At 44.0% G+C, this 16688-nt stretch overlaps 2 protein-coding genes across 7 annotated transcripts in view; one reads left to right on the top strand and one right to left on the bottom strand.

The window, feature by feature from the left end:
- Positions 1 to 1903: 1903 nt before the first annotated feature.
- Positions 1904 to 13242, top strand: LOC309348921 (RING finger protein 151-like). 5 transcript variants are annotated; one of them, XM_081874738.1, is made up of 6 exons: positions 1904 to 2107; positions 6997 to 7221; positions 9029 to 9168; positions 9735 to 9897; positions 10941 to 11061; positions 12156 to 13242. In XM_081874738.1, the coding sequence occupies exons 2-6, from the start codon at positions 7016 to 7018 to the stop codon at positions 12360 to 12362; spliced, it is 837 nt and encodes a 278-aa protein (XP_081730864.1). In that variant the 5' UTR covers positions 1904 to 2107; positions 6997 to 7015; the 3' UTR covers positions 12363 to 13242. The 5 variants fall into 5 exon arrangements, with proteins under 5 accessions (XP_081730864.1, XP_081730861.1, XP_081730862.1 ...); XM_081874735.1 differs by having other exon boundaries at positions 1905 to 2107; positions 6994 to 7221; XM_081874736.1 differs by lacking the exon at positions 1904 to 2107 and adding an exon at positions 2813 to 2962.
- A 504-nt stretch (positions 13243 to 13746) lies between these two features.
- The window catches only part of VIRMA (vir like m6A methyltransferase associated), a 31568-nt gene continuing 28626 nt past the window's right edge, over positions 13747 to 16688 (bottom strand). For both annotated transcript variants that reach the window (XM_081873948.1, XM_081873949.1), the window contains exons 22-24: positions 15920 to 16251; positions 15116 to 15259; positions 13747 to 14093 (exon numbers count right to left, since the gene is read on the bottom strand). In XM_081873948.1, coding sequence (XP_081730074.1) covers positions 13936 to 14093; positions 15116 to 15259; positions 15920 to 16251 — 634 coding nt within the window. In that variant the 3' untranslated portion in view covers positions 13747 to 13935. The remainder of the gene's footprint in view (positions 14094 to 15115; positions 15260 to 15919; positions 16252 to 16688) is intronic.

Raw genomic sequence — 16688 nt, 5'->3', positions numbered from 1 at the left:
CATAGTGGTTTGCTTTGAATGAAACAAATCACAATCTCTAGTTTGAATGTAACAGTAAGCCAGGGATTGTGTTTTTTTCCTTCTACTGGCTAGAAGGGAGGAATGAAGTGGGAGACTTCTGCACGTTGACAGTAAACCATCAACTATTGTGACATGCAAACGCTGCCATTGCGTGAACCAGTTTCCACCAATGCCACTGATGTTTAGCTTTGGAGTCATTTTTCAGACAATTTGTCTATAGTTTTGCTTTCAGGACGCTTTTGCACATGGCTAACAGAGCAGAATGCAAAATTACAAGTAAACATGCATCTGGGCTGGACAGCTTCAGGTTGCAAGTGGCAGCATACATGATTGCATGCTCCCCCACCAAAAAATAAATAAATCCCTGCATACAGAAAGTTAAGCATCAGAGTGGAAGTGATACTGGCACTCCCTGACAGCTTATCTTCTATATGGAAGAATTTGTGAGTGAAGCATCTGACTCAGTGAGAATTAAGATTCCACAGATTTTTGACATAGATTCTTCAAGTTCAGTTTTCATTCAGTAATAATATTACACTTGCTTTCTTCCTCCCTTTTAATATTACCTCTGAGCCTGACTGTTCAGATTCTTTTTTCAGAGATAAAATATGGGTTTTTCCTGGAGGTATAAACCTTGGCTTTTTGACTGAATTTCCCATCAGTTGACTAGGAGCTGCTGATCGTCTCATGTTCAGTTCTGTTCGTCTGAAAAACAGCACAAAAAAAGAAGTTTGCTTTAAAAAGCAAGCCCTAGAGAAAGAAACTCTTAAATACTTCCCAGAACATATCCTATTCCTGTTCTCACACCAGGGAGAAAATACCCAAAAAACTAGGAAGTATGGTTCCTCTTGTTTCTCCTCCAGGTGTACCAGCCTTATTAGGTGGGTGGTAGGAAGAGGGCAGCTGTGGTCAAGCCATTCTCAGTATTCTTTGGAGTCCTGAGGGAGGCTAACTTGGTACCCACCACTATTTTGGTGCCAGGTGAAGACTTTTATGTTCTCAGGTTAAGTTGAAATTTTAATCATGATTTCTTAAGCACCAGACTACCCATGGCAGCACCTTTTTTTTTTTTTTTGTATCAACCTGCCCAATCACTACATTCAACCCACTACATTCATCTCCTGACTCTGCCACAGTCCGAAGAGATTCATTTCATAGCAACTTTTCATTTCTGGTGGCAACCCTCTCCTCACCTCCACTGTGAGCCAAGGCAAATGCCAGCAATGTTGTCCAGGTGCTTGCTTAAAAAATAAAAAGCCATAAAGCCCTCTATTTATTTTCTCAGGCCTCTGCTGGCCATTTGCGTCAGTTGCTTATATTTATTAATTCCATATATGCAGGAACAAAACTCATCTTCAGGTTCTTACAGCGAGCACCAGAAGCATATATTTGTCCACCGAAGGAAACAAAACACGGTCTTGTTAAAACTGAACCGAGGGAGCAAGAGCTTCTGAGCATGTGCAGAGTATCTTTCGTGTTTGTGGAAACGGAAACCTGAAAAGCAGAAGCGCACTGGATACAGCCAGCCCAGTTACTGAATCCCCAACCCTAAGCCTCTGAGGAAGGACTGCCTCAGCCCCCTCCCAGTCTTAACACGACGCCGCACTTACTTTGCAATTTAACCGTCCCGCCAAGACAGCACCGTCGCCCTATCGTTCGCCAAACGGCGCATGCGCAGCCGATCGCCCCAGGCCGCTCTCAATTTATCGCGCCCTCCGTTCGCCCCACTGCGCATGACCAGCATTCATGCGCGGCGCTCGCCTCCGCCTCGCCTCTCTTGAGGGCTGCCAGGAGGTACGAAGGAAACCCTACTGCGCATGCTCCGCTGGTGCTTTTGCCGCGCTCGACATGGCGGGCCGCCGGGTACGCTTACGCTCTGCGACACACGGCCATCAAGCGTATTTGTCGCAAAGTGCCTTCCTCGCCTTCCCCCCGTTGCCTAGGTTACTCGTTTTCGAAGGAAAATACGGCGCTGGCCGAGGAGGGCGTTAACCAATTCGCGAGGCCGAAGAGGATGAATTGCCGAGAGTCAGAGAGATAAAAAATATAGAGCAACTCACTCCAACACAGATTTGGAACTCATAGGGTATATTTTTCTCCTTTTCTTCCCCGCTCAGAGCTACCCATAGAAGACAACGGGCAGAGCCAGGATAGTAGCGTAAGTTGTGACTGGGGTGCGGGGAGCGTCTTAGGGCGGCCCTGCAGTGTAGCCCATCGTTCAAACTGCTGCTCAGATGGTGGCGCTGAGGTTTAATGTGGATTTACAGGCAGCGCCTTTCCCTGTTAAACGCCTCTTATTAGCCTAGCCTCTCCCAACCTGCGCCCTCCCGGGTTAAGTTCTAGGGTTGCCACCTTTGTTCTGCCAAAATCCAGGATAGGGCGGAGGCGTTGTGGCGATTTTCTTTTCCACCCGGTGCTGAAATGACTTCAAAAACAATCCATTGCGATCCATTGTCGTCTAACCGAATGGCTCCTCTGAAATTTGTCACATCCCCCCCACCCCACACTGCAATAAATAAGATCCGAGTTGGAAAGAGGAAGGGCTCCTGCTTTCTTTTGCTTTAGCAGAACGCGCCCTGCCTGCAAAACAAACAAACAAACAAAAAACCTGCTCTAAAATCCTAAAGCATCACGAAAAACTCGGAAGTTGCAAAGCACGTGCGGCTCTAGTTATATTCTAAGTCTACTCCGAAGAAAGGGGCCAGCTGAGCGGTCGCGTGCGAAGAAGGCGGGGCCAGGCCAGCCCCTTACTCCTCTTATTGGCGGGGGTGGAGGCGCGTAGGGACTGGACGGTGGCCTGTGGGGAGCATTTATGTTGCGGAAGCGCGCTTTCGCGAAGCGGCTGAGGCGAAGAAGAGCCGTTTCTGGGCTTTCGCTTGGAGGGCGGGAAGGAGGAGAGGAATCGCCACCCTGAAACCTGCCTTGGGAGGGAAGCTTTGAGGCAGGTGGCTCCCCTTGTTTTCTGATAGCGCTTTTGCCTATGCTTTTAAAAAGTAACCCTCCCCCCCCCCCAAAAAAAGAGAGAAAAGACTAAAACCAATTTGCAAGGGTGCTCAGCTTGTATTGTTTTTTTTTAAGAGACTTAACAATAGGTTGCAGTGTGAACTTCGGGGAACCAGCAGCCCACTTTTGTCAAAGGCACCTTGGGTACCATTCTGCGATTCTGTACCAGTGGTTCCCAACCCGTTTTTGGCCATGCCCCACCTAAGCATCTTTAAAATCCTGATGCGCCCCCCTCCCACTTGAAATATAATTCTTATTATTCAAAAAGTGAGCTATTCCCGTGGAGGAAGCCTAAAAGACCATGAACTGTTAATAACTCATTCTCGAATTGCCCCCCCCTTAAAAATCAAATTGCCCCCCTGTGGGGCATGTGCCCCACATTGGGAACTACGGTTCTATACCAAGTTGCTGACATCCTGAATCTGGAGCAGCTGCCTTTGTCTGCTTTTGCTGACAGTTGTTATAGCATAAGATGGAGGAGTCGTGGCTTTCTGTAAAACCACTTTCAGGGGTTTGTTTTTTCTTCTACACTCAAGCGGCCTATAAATTCTGTGAAATAAAGTAAAATAAAATACGACTCTCCAGTGCCGTAGCTGAGGGGTAAGAGCATCTGCTTGCCTGGCCCCTCCAGCATCTCCAGATAGCATGTCCCCTAGCCTAGTTCCCATCCCCAGCTGTACCTATTCTTCTTATTTTATTTATGTCCTACCTTTCCTCCAAGGAGCTCAAGGTGGCATACATAGTTCTCTCCTGTGAGGTAACTTAGAGTGGGTGAATGGCCCAAGGTTACCCAGTGAGCTACATGAGGATTCCGGTCCTAGTTCAACACTCTAACCACTACACCACACTGGCTCATTTGCCCTCCAAATGTTTTGACCAACTGTGCTGGCTTGAACTTTTGAGCATAGATGTGCAAAATAGGGTTGGAAAGGCTGGCCCTAAGCCCCTTTGACCAAAACAGTCATATGCTGCTTCCCATCTGCTTTCTTCCCCTTTCCTCTGTTGTTTCCTGCTGTCAAAATTTAGAATATGTTTTCTGTAGCTGTGTGAAAAGTAGAGGTGGTAGCTAATTGCGACCAGTGGGTTGAGTGCAGGGATCATTTACTTAGGAAGCTTAACAAATAAACGTGTTTTCCATGTTCTTGGAAAGAGGCGCGATGAAGCAGAGTGAGACACTTAAAAATCACCGTTTGTACAGAGCCATTTTTATAACATAGAAATCTTTATAGGGAACACAGCACGCTATACTGATAGGAAAATGTAAGAATTTGCTTACTTTATGTTCTGTAACAGGGATGTCAACACACCTCTTCACACCCAAAACGAACTCACTAATGTCACCAAAATAAAACTTTGGCACACCAAGTTCAGATACCTAGGGGTACAAATAACCAGAAACCTCAATAAATTCTACCTCCACAACTACAAGCCCTTGTGGCGACAAATTAACAAAGATCTAAAGAGATGGAACAACATGAATTTCACACTCTCAGACAAAATAGCCATGATCAAAATGATCACCCTCCCAAAACTAACCTGCCTATTCCAAACCCTCCCAATCTGGATTCCCCCAACCCAACTCTGCAGATGGCAGAGAAAACTACACTCTTTTATCTTCTCACATAAAAAACCAAGAATAAGCCCCAAATACCTGCACCTCCCCACCTCAGAAGGAGGATGGGGAATCCCCAACATAGAAGCATATTACATTGCCAACCAAAAACGCCATATAATCCCGTATATACTAGAAGATGCGACAAAACACTGGATACACCTAGAGAGGGACACAATTGAAAATACCTGCACCACAGCATACCCACTCCTCCCAAACAAAGGAAAATTCCCACAACACTTAACAGGTACACACAGACCATGCTCAAAGCATGGAAAACAGAAATAGGCAAACTATCCCCAACCCCATCCCCACTAATTCCCCTGGCGTACCACTCATTATTCCACCATGCAGCACAAAACCTTCAGATAAAAACCTGGAAAACCTAAGCCTTATATCGCCTGATAGACTTCTATAAAAATAACAAACCTTTGTCAACACAAGAAATACAAGACAAACTAGAAGACACCCAAATGCCCTGGTTAGCACAACACCAATTACATGCCCTCTTAAACAACCCAGCAGTAAAATCAGCAGCAACTAGGCCCCTGACAACCTTCAAAAACCTCCTCCTAACAACAAAGGGACACGGTAAAAGGATGGTATCCGCAATATACAAAATACTACTCCAAAATCCCACGAACCCCCTAGACACAATCAAAAACAATGGGAGGATAACATAGGCTATGATATTAACCCCACTTAATGGACCAAAATGTGGTCTAAACCCCTCCCCCCTTTAAATCCATATAAACAAAAAGAAAAGAACTCACTCTGAAACTCACCTAGAGGTGGTACCTAACACCAAGAAAACTAGCGCTAATACACCCAGGAACCTCACCAAAATGCTGGAGAGGATGCACCTCCACAGGCACATACCTCCATATGTGGTGGGAGTGCCCCAGAATTCAACTATTCTGGACAACAGCCATACAAGAAATATGTAAAATAACTAAGCAAGTATTAGAAATCACCCCAGAATTGGCCCTACTAAACATCTTCCAAGACAATAATGCTCATGCAATCCACCAACCCCACTCATACTCCTCCTCTCTCCAATGACAATGGGTAGATCACTGCCAGTTTTTTTATGTTGTTGTTGTTTAGTCATTTAGTCGTGTCCGACTCTTCGTGACCCCATGGACCAGAGCACGCCAGACACTCCTGTCTTCCACTGCCTCCCGCAGTTTGGTCAAACTCAAACTGGTAGCTTCGAGAACACTGTCCAACCATCTCGTCCTCTGTCGTCCCCTTCTCCTTGTGCCCTCAATCTTTCCCAACATCAGGGTCTTTTCCAGGGAGTCTTCTCTTCTCCTGAGGTTGCCAAAGTATTGGAGTCTCAGCTTCAGGATCTGTCCTTCCAGTGAGCACTCAGGGCTGATTTCCTTAAGAATGGAGAGGCTTGATCTTCTTGCAGTCCATGGGACTCTCAAGAGTCTCCTCCAGCACCATAATTCAAAAGCATCAATTCTTCGGTGATCAGCTTTCTTTATGGTCCAGCTCCCACTTCCATACATCATTACTGGGAAAACCATGGCTTTAACTATATGGACCTTGGCAAGTTTTTTTATACTGGGAGTAAATTGCAGTCTCTTGGGAGTTGGACGTGCCTGTTCTATAACATTATGCTTTACTAAATATATATATATATATTCCAGCAGAAAGTATCAGAATGTTCCATATTAAAAAAGAAAAATAGCCTCACCATTAAAAATATGGAACTGTGTTATTACAGAGTGAGTACATTCTGTTCAACAGTTTTTTAGCATCTCAAAACACATGCACAGTTTACATTATAAACACTTGGTAAACTCAGTGTTTAGAACCCATTCCATATGCCACTTAATCCAGAGAATCTTTCTAGAATGACACCTGAGAAAGAAGCAGGTGGCGCTTAGTTGCTTTGATCAGGTGCTCTGGCTGCTTTACGTGCTTAATGGAGAAAGAAACATTAATCCTCCTAAGTCTAATTAGGGTTTCTCTGAGAAGAAACTGAATACTGAAAAGGCAATGTATTATTTTTTGAGGGGCTGTGACATGTTGCAAAGAAGCTTGAAATCAATGCCTGCATGCATTTTTCTATAAAAAGGGCCCTCTTGAGGGTTGAGATGCAACTAAATGAACAAAAAAGTGTAAGTTTGCTCTTGTCTATGCTATAGCTTTGCATGCTTGGGGAAAGGTTGCAAATTGGAATTGCATCCAGATTCTGACGGTCCACGGCATAAAACTCGCAAGCCACTTCACTCCCTCTGCATCATATCTCTTCAGATCTTAAGGTGCAAGGGTGATAATGTGCTCACTTGACTTTCAAAGGCAATGTGGCCGCAGTTACTAATTCTGTGCTTTCACTTCCATAGCAGGCTAGAGGTCGTTGAGAAAATGGGATATGATATTGAGCGCTTCGTAGGTTACGTGAATGAAGGTCTCCTGTGCTGCATCTGCCGAGATGTGTTGGAAGATCCCTTGCAGGCTCCTTGCGAACATGCTTTCTGCACTTCCTGCATACACGGGTGGCTTGTTCATCACAGCAACTGCCCAGAAGATCGTCAGCCACTTGATCTGTCTGTCCTTCGACCGCTTTACAGGTGCGTAATTATTTCTGAGTCCAACTTGCCGCTATCATGAAATCTAATCCTACACTAGTAGATTGAGCAAATGTGAGGCTGAGGGATGGAGCATCCTGTTGGATTGGTTTTCCTTACTAAAGTTACTACCCGATATGTCATGCAAATTAATGAAATTGACTAGGTTTAGTAAGCCTAGATTTGGTCTATTTCACTCAGAAGAGAATGTCCTACAAGGAAATAGATGTACAGTGGTACCTCCAGTTCTGCACGGGATCCGTTCCGGAGCTCCAGTCGAATCCTGAGGAATTCGCAACCAGAGGTGCCTGTTCTGTGCGCAGCGCGGTAGAGCACTTCTGCGCATGCGCACGCGGCAAAACTCAGAAAAATACTTCCGGGTTTGCCGCGTTCATATCCTGAGGGATACGCAACCAGAGGTGTGCATATCCAGAGGTACCACTGTATAAGAAAAGAGTGAGGCAGCAGACACATTAATTCTTTGGGGGTTTACTGTGTAGCCTTTTCCAAATTCGAATAATGAGGGAACTGCTTTTATAGAAATAAAGGATAGACAAGAATGTTCTGTCCCACAGGATCCAGTGCCAAGTTCCAGTTATCTATATTGTCCTCTTCTCGTACATGGAAACATAATCCTATTACATAGGTCCAGAGTAAGTAGCAAAGTCCAGATTGCTTGCATCACAAAGTTTTGGCTTGATCTGAATTCACACCTCTGATTGCACTCTTTTTAACCTTGCTGCTTTGCACAGAAGAACCGCACGCACGCACACACACACACACACACACACACAAAAATAATTTCTGCTAGGACATCTGTGCAGTTGCTAGGAAAATTTTTGGTTTGACCAATCTCCTTTTCTCAAGGTTGGAGCAAACTGCTTCAAGCTTCATTAACCTATTAACAGCTAAGGTTTTAAAAACACAACTTTTGAAAACAAACGGATAGGACAGCATAAGTGGTAATACCCACGATACATGTTTTTAAAGTATTGTATGTAATAAAGAATGAACACATCTTAAACATAAATGTCACAAACAAGTGTTGACTTACTGTGTTGCCAAATAACACAAGTTGGCCATGGTGCTTCTGCTTCATTAGGATTGCCAACTTTCTGGAAACGTGCATTTTAATTGTGACAGGGGGGTGTTGCCTTCCAGGGGCAACATTCCAGTGGTGAGCAGGGCCAGTGGGGGGTATAGCAGGGAAGAAATCCTGACAGCCAGGTAGGTCTGAAGGGTCACATTTGGTGATCAGACCTGTGATTTCCCACCCCTGCCTTAAAGCGATGGCTGATCATAGTATTAAGTTTTGAGGAAAGGATATTATGGTTAATGGCTCACAGTATCCAGGGGATGTCTTTCTATGGGATCTAATTGTTAGAAGATGGCTTCTTGATACAGATATTTCTCCAGAACGTTAGGAGTAAGGAGGGTGACACCACAGCCAAGCTGAAGTGGGTGGCCGGTGTAATGTAATGTAAAGTTAGTGCAGCAGTTTTAGGGGATAGACAGGCAGAAGGTAGAGTGTGGAAGCTCTTAACATCAAGGCTAGAAATGCCTTGTGGTGCAAGTTGCCTTTCTGGGGATCTGCTGTTTAGCTTCGCCTGTGCTCTGCCTGTATACTTTCAAGGAAACCAAATATTACGCAATCATGGTTAATCTGCTATGTGGCCTCATTCAAAGAAAACTGAAGCAGTTAGCACTGACTCTGGAATGTCTTACCACTCGGAGAACTGGGGAGCATGTGATATGTTATATCTTAGCAAGCAGTATTGGAAGAATAAAAATAATTCACTTCTGTACCCAGATACATGAAGAACGATCTCAATCGACTCCAGATGCACTGCAGGAACAGAGAGTGTGGCTGTGAAATGGTGTGTTCACTGGAATCCATTGACCGACATGAACGCGAGTGTGAATGCAGCCGGGTCCCCTGTTCAAATAGCGGTAGGTAGAATGCAGAGATGGTTATCTTGCAAACAGATGGTAGATCTCCGTTTTCACCTGAATTCAGTCCCACGGTTCTGGAATGTAAACTAAAGGGAATTCCCAGAGTTAGTGGCTGTTGCAGAGTGGGCCTTCTCGGTTTCTTTTCCTGTGGGAACACCCCTTCCTGTTCCATTTCTACCTGTTGCCAACACTAGCCAAAGCAAATTATGGATTCAGTGTTGGTGTTTGGGGAACTGAAAGGCAGCTGATGGTGCCAGTGCCCCCTTGGAGAATCCTTGTACCTGCACACAGTAGGAAACATTAACCTAGATTCCTCAAGAGTGGTGGTGGTGCTGTTATTAGCATCCTTCTGTCTTGAGAGACAATGGGGTAAATCAAACTGCTGGAGAATCACAGGGACTGCAGAAACCAGTAGCTTGTCACTGCTGCCTTCCACATTGTTTTTGCTGCATTAGCAGCACTGAAGTGACCTCTCTGGGGTCTCCATGTCAGAAGATTATGGGGGAAATGAAATAATTCTCTCTCTGTGTTGCACTTCCTCCAATCTTCTGCTTTCCAATCAGGTTGCCCAGCTCGGGTTGAAAGACGTAACCTAGACAGCCACTTGGCAGTGTGCGAATACAGAAGCCGCGAGTGCCCCAAAGGCTGTGGGTATGCCATCCTCAGTGCTGATGATGCGCAACATAACTGTGTGGCAGAGCTGAGAACGGAACTAGAACTGCTCAGGTAAAGCTATTCTTCCCCTTACCTTGGCTGCTCATGGATTGACTTGGCCCTCCAGATGTTTGGGGACTACAATTCCCATCATCCCTGACCATTGGTCCTGTTAGCTAGGGATGACGGGAGTTGTGGTCCCAAAACATCTGGAGGGCCAAGTGTGGCCATGCCTAAAGCATGAACTGACACTTAAATATTTTGCCCATCTCTCTAAAACATACACAAGGGGACTGTTCTTCAATACTGCTGCAATTTCCTGGGTGCTCAGGAAACCAGTTTGGTAACTTGGCAAATTGCTTCTATTGCCATCACCATCTCTTCCTCCTATCTTCCCACCCGAGTTACACCTGGTATTCTATCATCCTGATTTGATTGAAATAAAAGATTTGTTGACATCTTTTTTGTGTAACATAAGCTTGTGCGTTGCTTGGTGGTAACCTGAAACCTAAGTTAATCATAAATGAAAAGCTTCTTTGCCAGTACTAGCTTATGGGATCTGCCCATGTGAGTGAAGCTGGGGCTGTTAAAATGAGATGTTTATCTTGGGCCAAAGGAAGATGCAGATATTGCATAAAACAGATGGAAGATTAAAAAAACAGATATTGTTTGTGACTTACAGAATTATTAGCGCAAAACTGATGGATTAAACACTACTTCCTGTTAATTAGTGGCCCTGTATAATGGTAAGTCCCAATCTAAAACAAACCACCTCTTTTTGTGAATGATCACTTTGCTGGTGCACACTGTTCGGCTGCACCAGCTGCCCTCCTCCCAAGCGGAAACAAATCAGCGTATTAACTTAGCTTACATACGAACAGGTGCCTGTTGTTTGTTTCAGTCCAAGCAATCCTTTTCAGAATTAAAGCAGGATGAACAGTAAGATAAGACAATGACGGGAGGGATTGCCACAGTCTTTTTCCCCCAGACATTCGCCCCCTTTTAAAAATAATAATTGCCAAGCGCATAAAACTGAATGCGCGTACGTTTCAAGTTTCCTGTGTATTCAGATTAAAGACAGATAGGCTGAGTAATGAAGTGTTTTGTTTTTTAAGGTCAGAGATGATCTGCCAGATGGAAGAGGCAAAACATGAGATGGAATCTCGACTAGATTCTCAAAGGAAGCATATGGTGCAAAAGGAGAGTTTTTTGCAAAATCAGATTGAAGAGCTAAAGGTAAACAAATTGTATTGCCATTAGCTACAAGGTCATCTCCCTCCCTTGAAACATTGCCTCTGGTGAATTGGTATTCCTGACAGCTTTATTCTATGCTGTACTCTTTTTCAGTTTCCAGAGGGTAGCCACAGTCCTCAAGCCCCTGACACCTACCTTCCCCAACCTTGTGTTATCCGGGTAATTTGGACTACAATTCCCATCATCACTCACTGGCCAAGCCAGCTGGGACTGATGGGAGTTGAAGTCCAACAACAGCTGGGGAGCATCAAATTGGGGAAGTCTCACCTACAGCATCTATCTTAGAACCAATGGTTTCAGCAGCAGGTATTTTAACTACAATTCGCATAAGCAAGGAAGCATTGCTATTGGTGACTGGCAAACTTCCTCCAGTCCCATTAATATTATATTAATTTGGAGATGGACCATTAATAAAAATCAGACTACTTCCAAGTTGGCCTAGAAGAGTCTTCCCTACCACACATCCCCCACCTGCTGAGTTCTTTCCCCAAATTTACTGGGATAACAGGGAGAGCATAATCATTGCAATAGCCCTCAGAATGCCCATGCACATTTTGCTTTACCCTCGAAAGCACGTCAAAGCGCAAGTAGATAAATAGGTACCGCTCTGGTGGGAAGGTAAATGACATTTCTGTGCGCTGCTCTGGTTTGCCAGAAGCGGCTTCCTTCGTCATGCTGGCCACATGATCCGGAAGCTGTACGTTGGCTCCCTTGGCCAATAAAGCGAGATGAGCGCCGCAACCCCAGAGTTGGTCACGACTGGACCTAACGGTCAGGGGTCCCTTTACCTTTAAACTCTGGGTACAGAAGCATTTGGGTCTGGGCCCAAGTCATTCCAGGACAATGCAGCCTCTTTCCCTTGCCTTGGAGAGCAGGCAGAAACAGATCTGTTTTGCAGCCGTCTGGATACCTGAAAGGAGCAGATCCATGAAATCTAGGCTCTGTTATCTGTATGCTACCCTCGGGTCCTTGGAGGAAGGGGAAGAAACAAATGTAATAGATAGGAAATTGTGAGCATCTAACTGTTAACAGGCAGTCCCAATGCAACACTTGAAAAACTCTCTTACGCTTTTCAGAGCCAGATGTCCAGGATGTCGTCTGACATGCGTACCCTGCTGGCAACAGAGAGGCAGCATCACCAAGAACTGGAGCAGGCACAGCTTGAAAAGCTAGAATTACTGGAGTTAGTGAAGACTCTCCAGGAAGACTGTCGGTTGACTAGGGATGGAAGCAAGAAAGCAACACATGTTCGACCTCTGACCCGACTGGAAAGCATGAAGTGAAAGCCATAGGTGGCTGTTTTTTAAGATTTAGATTACTGCAGTCTGCTTTATGTGGTGCTTCCTTTTGCTGGATCTGGCAAGTGACAATTAGTGCAGAATGCTGCAGTCCACCTGCTGACAGCAATAAGATTCTGTCAGCAGGTAACACCTCCACTCAGAGATCTGCACTGATTGCAGGTTTGTTACCGAACCAACTTCAAGCTGTTAGCATTAGTATATTAAGCCCTTAACAGTTAGAAACAGTTTACTTCAGGAATTGCCTTACCCCATATATTTCTATTCAGTCAATTTGATTTGCAGCACTGGCACTATTACAGTTGCACCACACTTGTAAAAAAAAAAGCTCTTTTTGCATGGCAGCACCCACACTTGGAACTCCATGACTATTGACATCAGGTAAGCACCTTCACTGCACTTTTTCCAGTGTCTGCTAAAACATTTTTGTTCAGGCAAGTTCTTTCCAGACATGAAGAAGTTAACATTTTGGTCTGTTTTTAGCTTAGCTGTTTATTTCAATTATTTTTGAGTTATTAAATTCCTGTCTTATGGTTTTACTATTTTTTAGTTTTACTCTTAGGAATAATAATAATAATAATAATAAGATCTGAAGGGGGTGGGGAGAGAACAAAGTTCTGTGTACTCAGGAGAAGAAACAAAAAAGAAGCAAATAGAAAAATGAAGGAATCTAATGAAACTTGGCTTAAGCCAGGAGAGCCAAGGAGGAACGTACTGCTGCATCAGGCAGGAAAAAAACCTGAGAGAAATGAACCAACTTCCCACAAGCCTTTGCTCCTGCTTGTGTCAGCTGACAAGAGATGGCCCATACCATTGGCTATGGTATCCTACGAAATGAATTGACCTAATAAAACTAATATAACATATGCGTGTTGTGTGTGGGTGTATGTATATATAGAAGTGAAAGCTTACAGATTATATATTCTTGAAGTTAAGGACTCAGATATTTGGTAAGAGTGCACACTATATGCAGAGATGGAAAATACATGCAAAGGAAAACAACTGCTTCTCAGGCAGCTACATGCATGGCTCCACTATTAAACATTTTCATAGAAGCAAGCAGAAGTCACATGTGACTTCTCCCTCTTCAGTGACTGTTGATTTTAATCATTTTTTAACAAATGCTTTTAAATACCTGTTTTTCAAAAATTGTTTTACTTTATATTTTTGTCAACAGCTTAGAGGTGGTTGTTTTACGATCAAGTGGGATATAAACTGTTAAATAAAACATTGTTGCCTTGGAATGGCTGATTCTACTTACCCCAAATGAAGGCTATGTTGCAAGACTGTTAAAACCAAATCTAAACTTGTACTTCTGGCGTAAGTATCATAAAAGCATAGGCAACTATAAATACACACACACTAACACACACAAAAAACAGTTTTATTGAAACCTCAGATCTTGTATCAAACAAAATGGGATTTTTTTCCAAACCAAAAAAAAAAGTCTCTTTTCTGCCCCCCTGATAACCAGTAAGTCTAGCGTTGGTCCTCAAGCACTTAAGCAATTTGCCATCATGTTGAAAGGTTCACAGTCAGAATGTTCTCAATGGTGTGTTTATCGAGTAAAAGAGCGGACGTGACGCCCTCTTCCGCTGCCTCCGCCAACAAACTTTCCTCTTGAGCCACCACTACTGCCGCTATTTGTGCTTGCCCAAGATGGCCCAATTCCACCACGGCCTCTGGAAGCACGATCACGAGGACTTGGCCGGTAGCCTTAAAAAAAGAGAGAGATAACTGGTAACAGTACAGTGATGATTCCTACAATAAGGGCCAAATTATGCATTGCAACTATACTGAAGCCTTTAGAAACATCCTCCAACCTATAATATTAATACAGAACAACTCAATATACATTTAACCAACAATGTATAGCCATCATAATGGCCAGGTTTTTTGCCTACTATACAACAGACACCGAGGCAAACTTATTAATACTAGAATCCTAAGCACACCTAGTTTCACTTAAGCTTCATTAATTAAGGCTTACTACTGAGCAAGCCCCATTAAGGTGGGATGACCATCTGTCATGGACACTTTAGCTGAGATTCCTGCATAGATGACCCTCAGGTTCCCTTCCATCTCTGATTCTATTATAAAATCAGGCTGGAAATATGTGATATAATTAATCTTGCTAAGACTGCAGATCATAGATCAAAATGAACAGCACAACCTTTTGGTATTCTTCATCATACATGTACACTTATTTACAATGCAGTAGTTTCAACCATTGGCAAGTAAAACATGAAAATTATCCTTCAGTGGATCAACCCCAGAATCAAAAGCCCATGCAAAGCAGATCAGGTCATTAGCTCATGAAGGGACATCAGCAGCCTGAAACTCTCCCCCCACCCCCCCACTGCCAAAAAAAAATAAATCTATATTTTGAACTGTTTGTTTTGCTTTCAGTTGTAATCCATGCTTGGCAAACAAAGTAAATAAATGCAATAAAGCAGGAACAGGGAACCTGTGGCCCTCTAAATATTGCTACACCTCCCATCACTGTTGACCAACTTTTTAAAGTGACATTTTTGTCTGAGGATCCAATCTCTTTTGAGTTTGCATTTAGCTATTTTATTATTTTTGACTTAATTTTTAAGGTGTCTTTTGGTGCTTTATGTAAAACAGAAAGGAAGGAAATAAGTGCCATAAATCAAAACTGAAGAAAAATACCACTGGTTGAACTGATTGTGCATATAATTTCAACGAAGTATTGTGAGGGGAAGGAAATCACAAACCTGCTGAACTTAACGGCCTTAGAGGTGGAAGTGGGCCCCTGTTGAAGTTGCTTTGGCCGCCTCTGCTTTCATTGTAGGTGCCTCGCGGAGAACTCTGTGCACTCCAGCTTGATCCTCTAGCTCCTTCACGGCGACTGTAATTTCCTGAATGAAAAAGCACAAGAAATAAGCCATTTGTGAATTGCCTTTGTTTCTAAATATTCAGCTCCACAATCTGAGTTGAAAGGCTTCATATATGCTGGATGGAAGGTAGCACCTAGCTTAGCCAGGCAGCCAGATTACGGGACGCTAATTTGGGAGGCCCAAGTTCTAAATTTATCATGGACGCACTGAGCAGTCTTGAACAAGCCATTCCTTCTACCTCTCAATTCCCCATCTGTAAAATGGGGACAGCAACAGGTCTGTTTGGAGAATCAAAGAACGTCAAACTTTTTTTTACAACATCTCAGTTTGTAGGGGACTGCGGCTAGAAGGCCAAAGCCTGAGATTGCATCCTTTGTGGACAAAGTTTACTGCAAAGATAGCTCAGCTGGGTGGATGGTGCTGATAACGCCAAGGTTGCAGGTTCAATCCCTGTAAAGGACAGCTGCATATTCCTGTATTGCAAGGGGCTGGACTAGATGATCCTCAAGATCCCTTCCAACTCTACAATTCCATGACTCCAAACCCCCAAAAAGATAACTGCAATGGTGAATAGTAGCAGAAGTGCTACAACTAACTTCGCTTTAAGGAACACGCTGAACCTCAAATCTGTCCTCCAGAAGGCACAAAGCTCACATATTTCAGGCGGACCAGGAAACCTACCTTTCGAAGCAGGTGGCGTGAAGAATCTGTTTGGACTGTGAAAGGCTCCTCGCCCTCCTCGATTCCCTGAGAACCCGCCCCGTGAAGAGATCTTCTGTGAAACTTTAGGCAGTCTCTTGGGAGGCTGTATCCCATCTGGTGGAACCACTTCCTTGCTCTCGGCAGCCACAAAGTCGTCAACGTGCATAGAGGGCGGCCTGCTTGTGTTCTGCTTCCTCTGACGGAAGATATCGTGGGGCCGAATGCCTTGGCCAAATGCTCCCCTGCCTCTTCCTCTCGGAGGAGGCACAATATGGGCCCTCTTGGCAGGTTCAATGTATTCAGACTTCCCACTGTTAAGGCCCAGAAGTTTCGCATGGTAAATTCATTAACAAGAGGTATTTTGCTTAGCAGGACACAGGTATTAACATATACAGGAGAATGTGAACCTTTTCCAATTCTTCACAAACTAAAAAAACCATACGGACGTGCGGTTTGCAAATAGGTCTCTTTCTCCTATCCTTTCTAAGCCCTTATCCTGTCTCTCGCTATTCATCTGCATTAGTGTTAGTTCTTAAGTCAAAATTTTTAGTGGCAATTAATCCAAATGGCATGGTGGTTGCTGGAGCTTGAACCAAAGATAGGCACAGCCAAAGACAAAAACGTTCTGGATTAAATAATTTGGAATAAAGACATCCCTTCTTCAATTTTCAATTTTTAAATTTTCAGATTCAAGGTAGCCAGATTAGATTTGACAGAGTTACTCTCATATTAGAATATAGAGGATGTT

This window comes from Podarcis erhardii (genome assembly GCF_964252035.2).
Source record: "Podarcis erhardii genome assembly, chromosome: 8".
Lineage (NCBI taxonomy): Eukaryota > Metazoa > Chordata > Lepidosauria > Squamata > Lacertidae > Podarcis > Podarcis erhardii.
The sequence above is the reverse complement of the archived record's forward strand: the minus strand, read 5'-3'. Positions and strand labels throughout refer to the sequence as shown.

Excerpts from the sequence above, each read along its gene's own strand:
- LOC309348921 (XM_081874738.1), top strand. The coding sequence starts at position 7,016 with ATGGGATATGATATTGAGCGCTTCGTAGGTTACGTGAATGAAGGTCTC. Across the intron at positions 7,222-9,028 it reads GTCCTTCGACCGCTTTACAG|ATACATGAAGAACGATCTCA; the intron begins GTGCGTAATTAT and ends TTCTGTACCCAG. Across the intron at positions 11,062-12,155 it reads ATCAGATTGAAGAGCTAAAG|AGCCAGATGTCCAGGATGTC; the intron begins GTAAACAAATTG and ends TACGCTTTTCAG.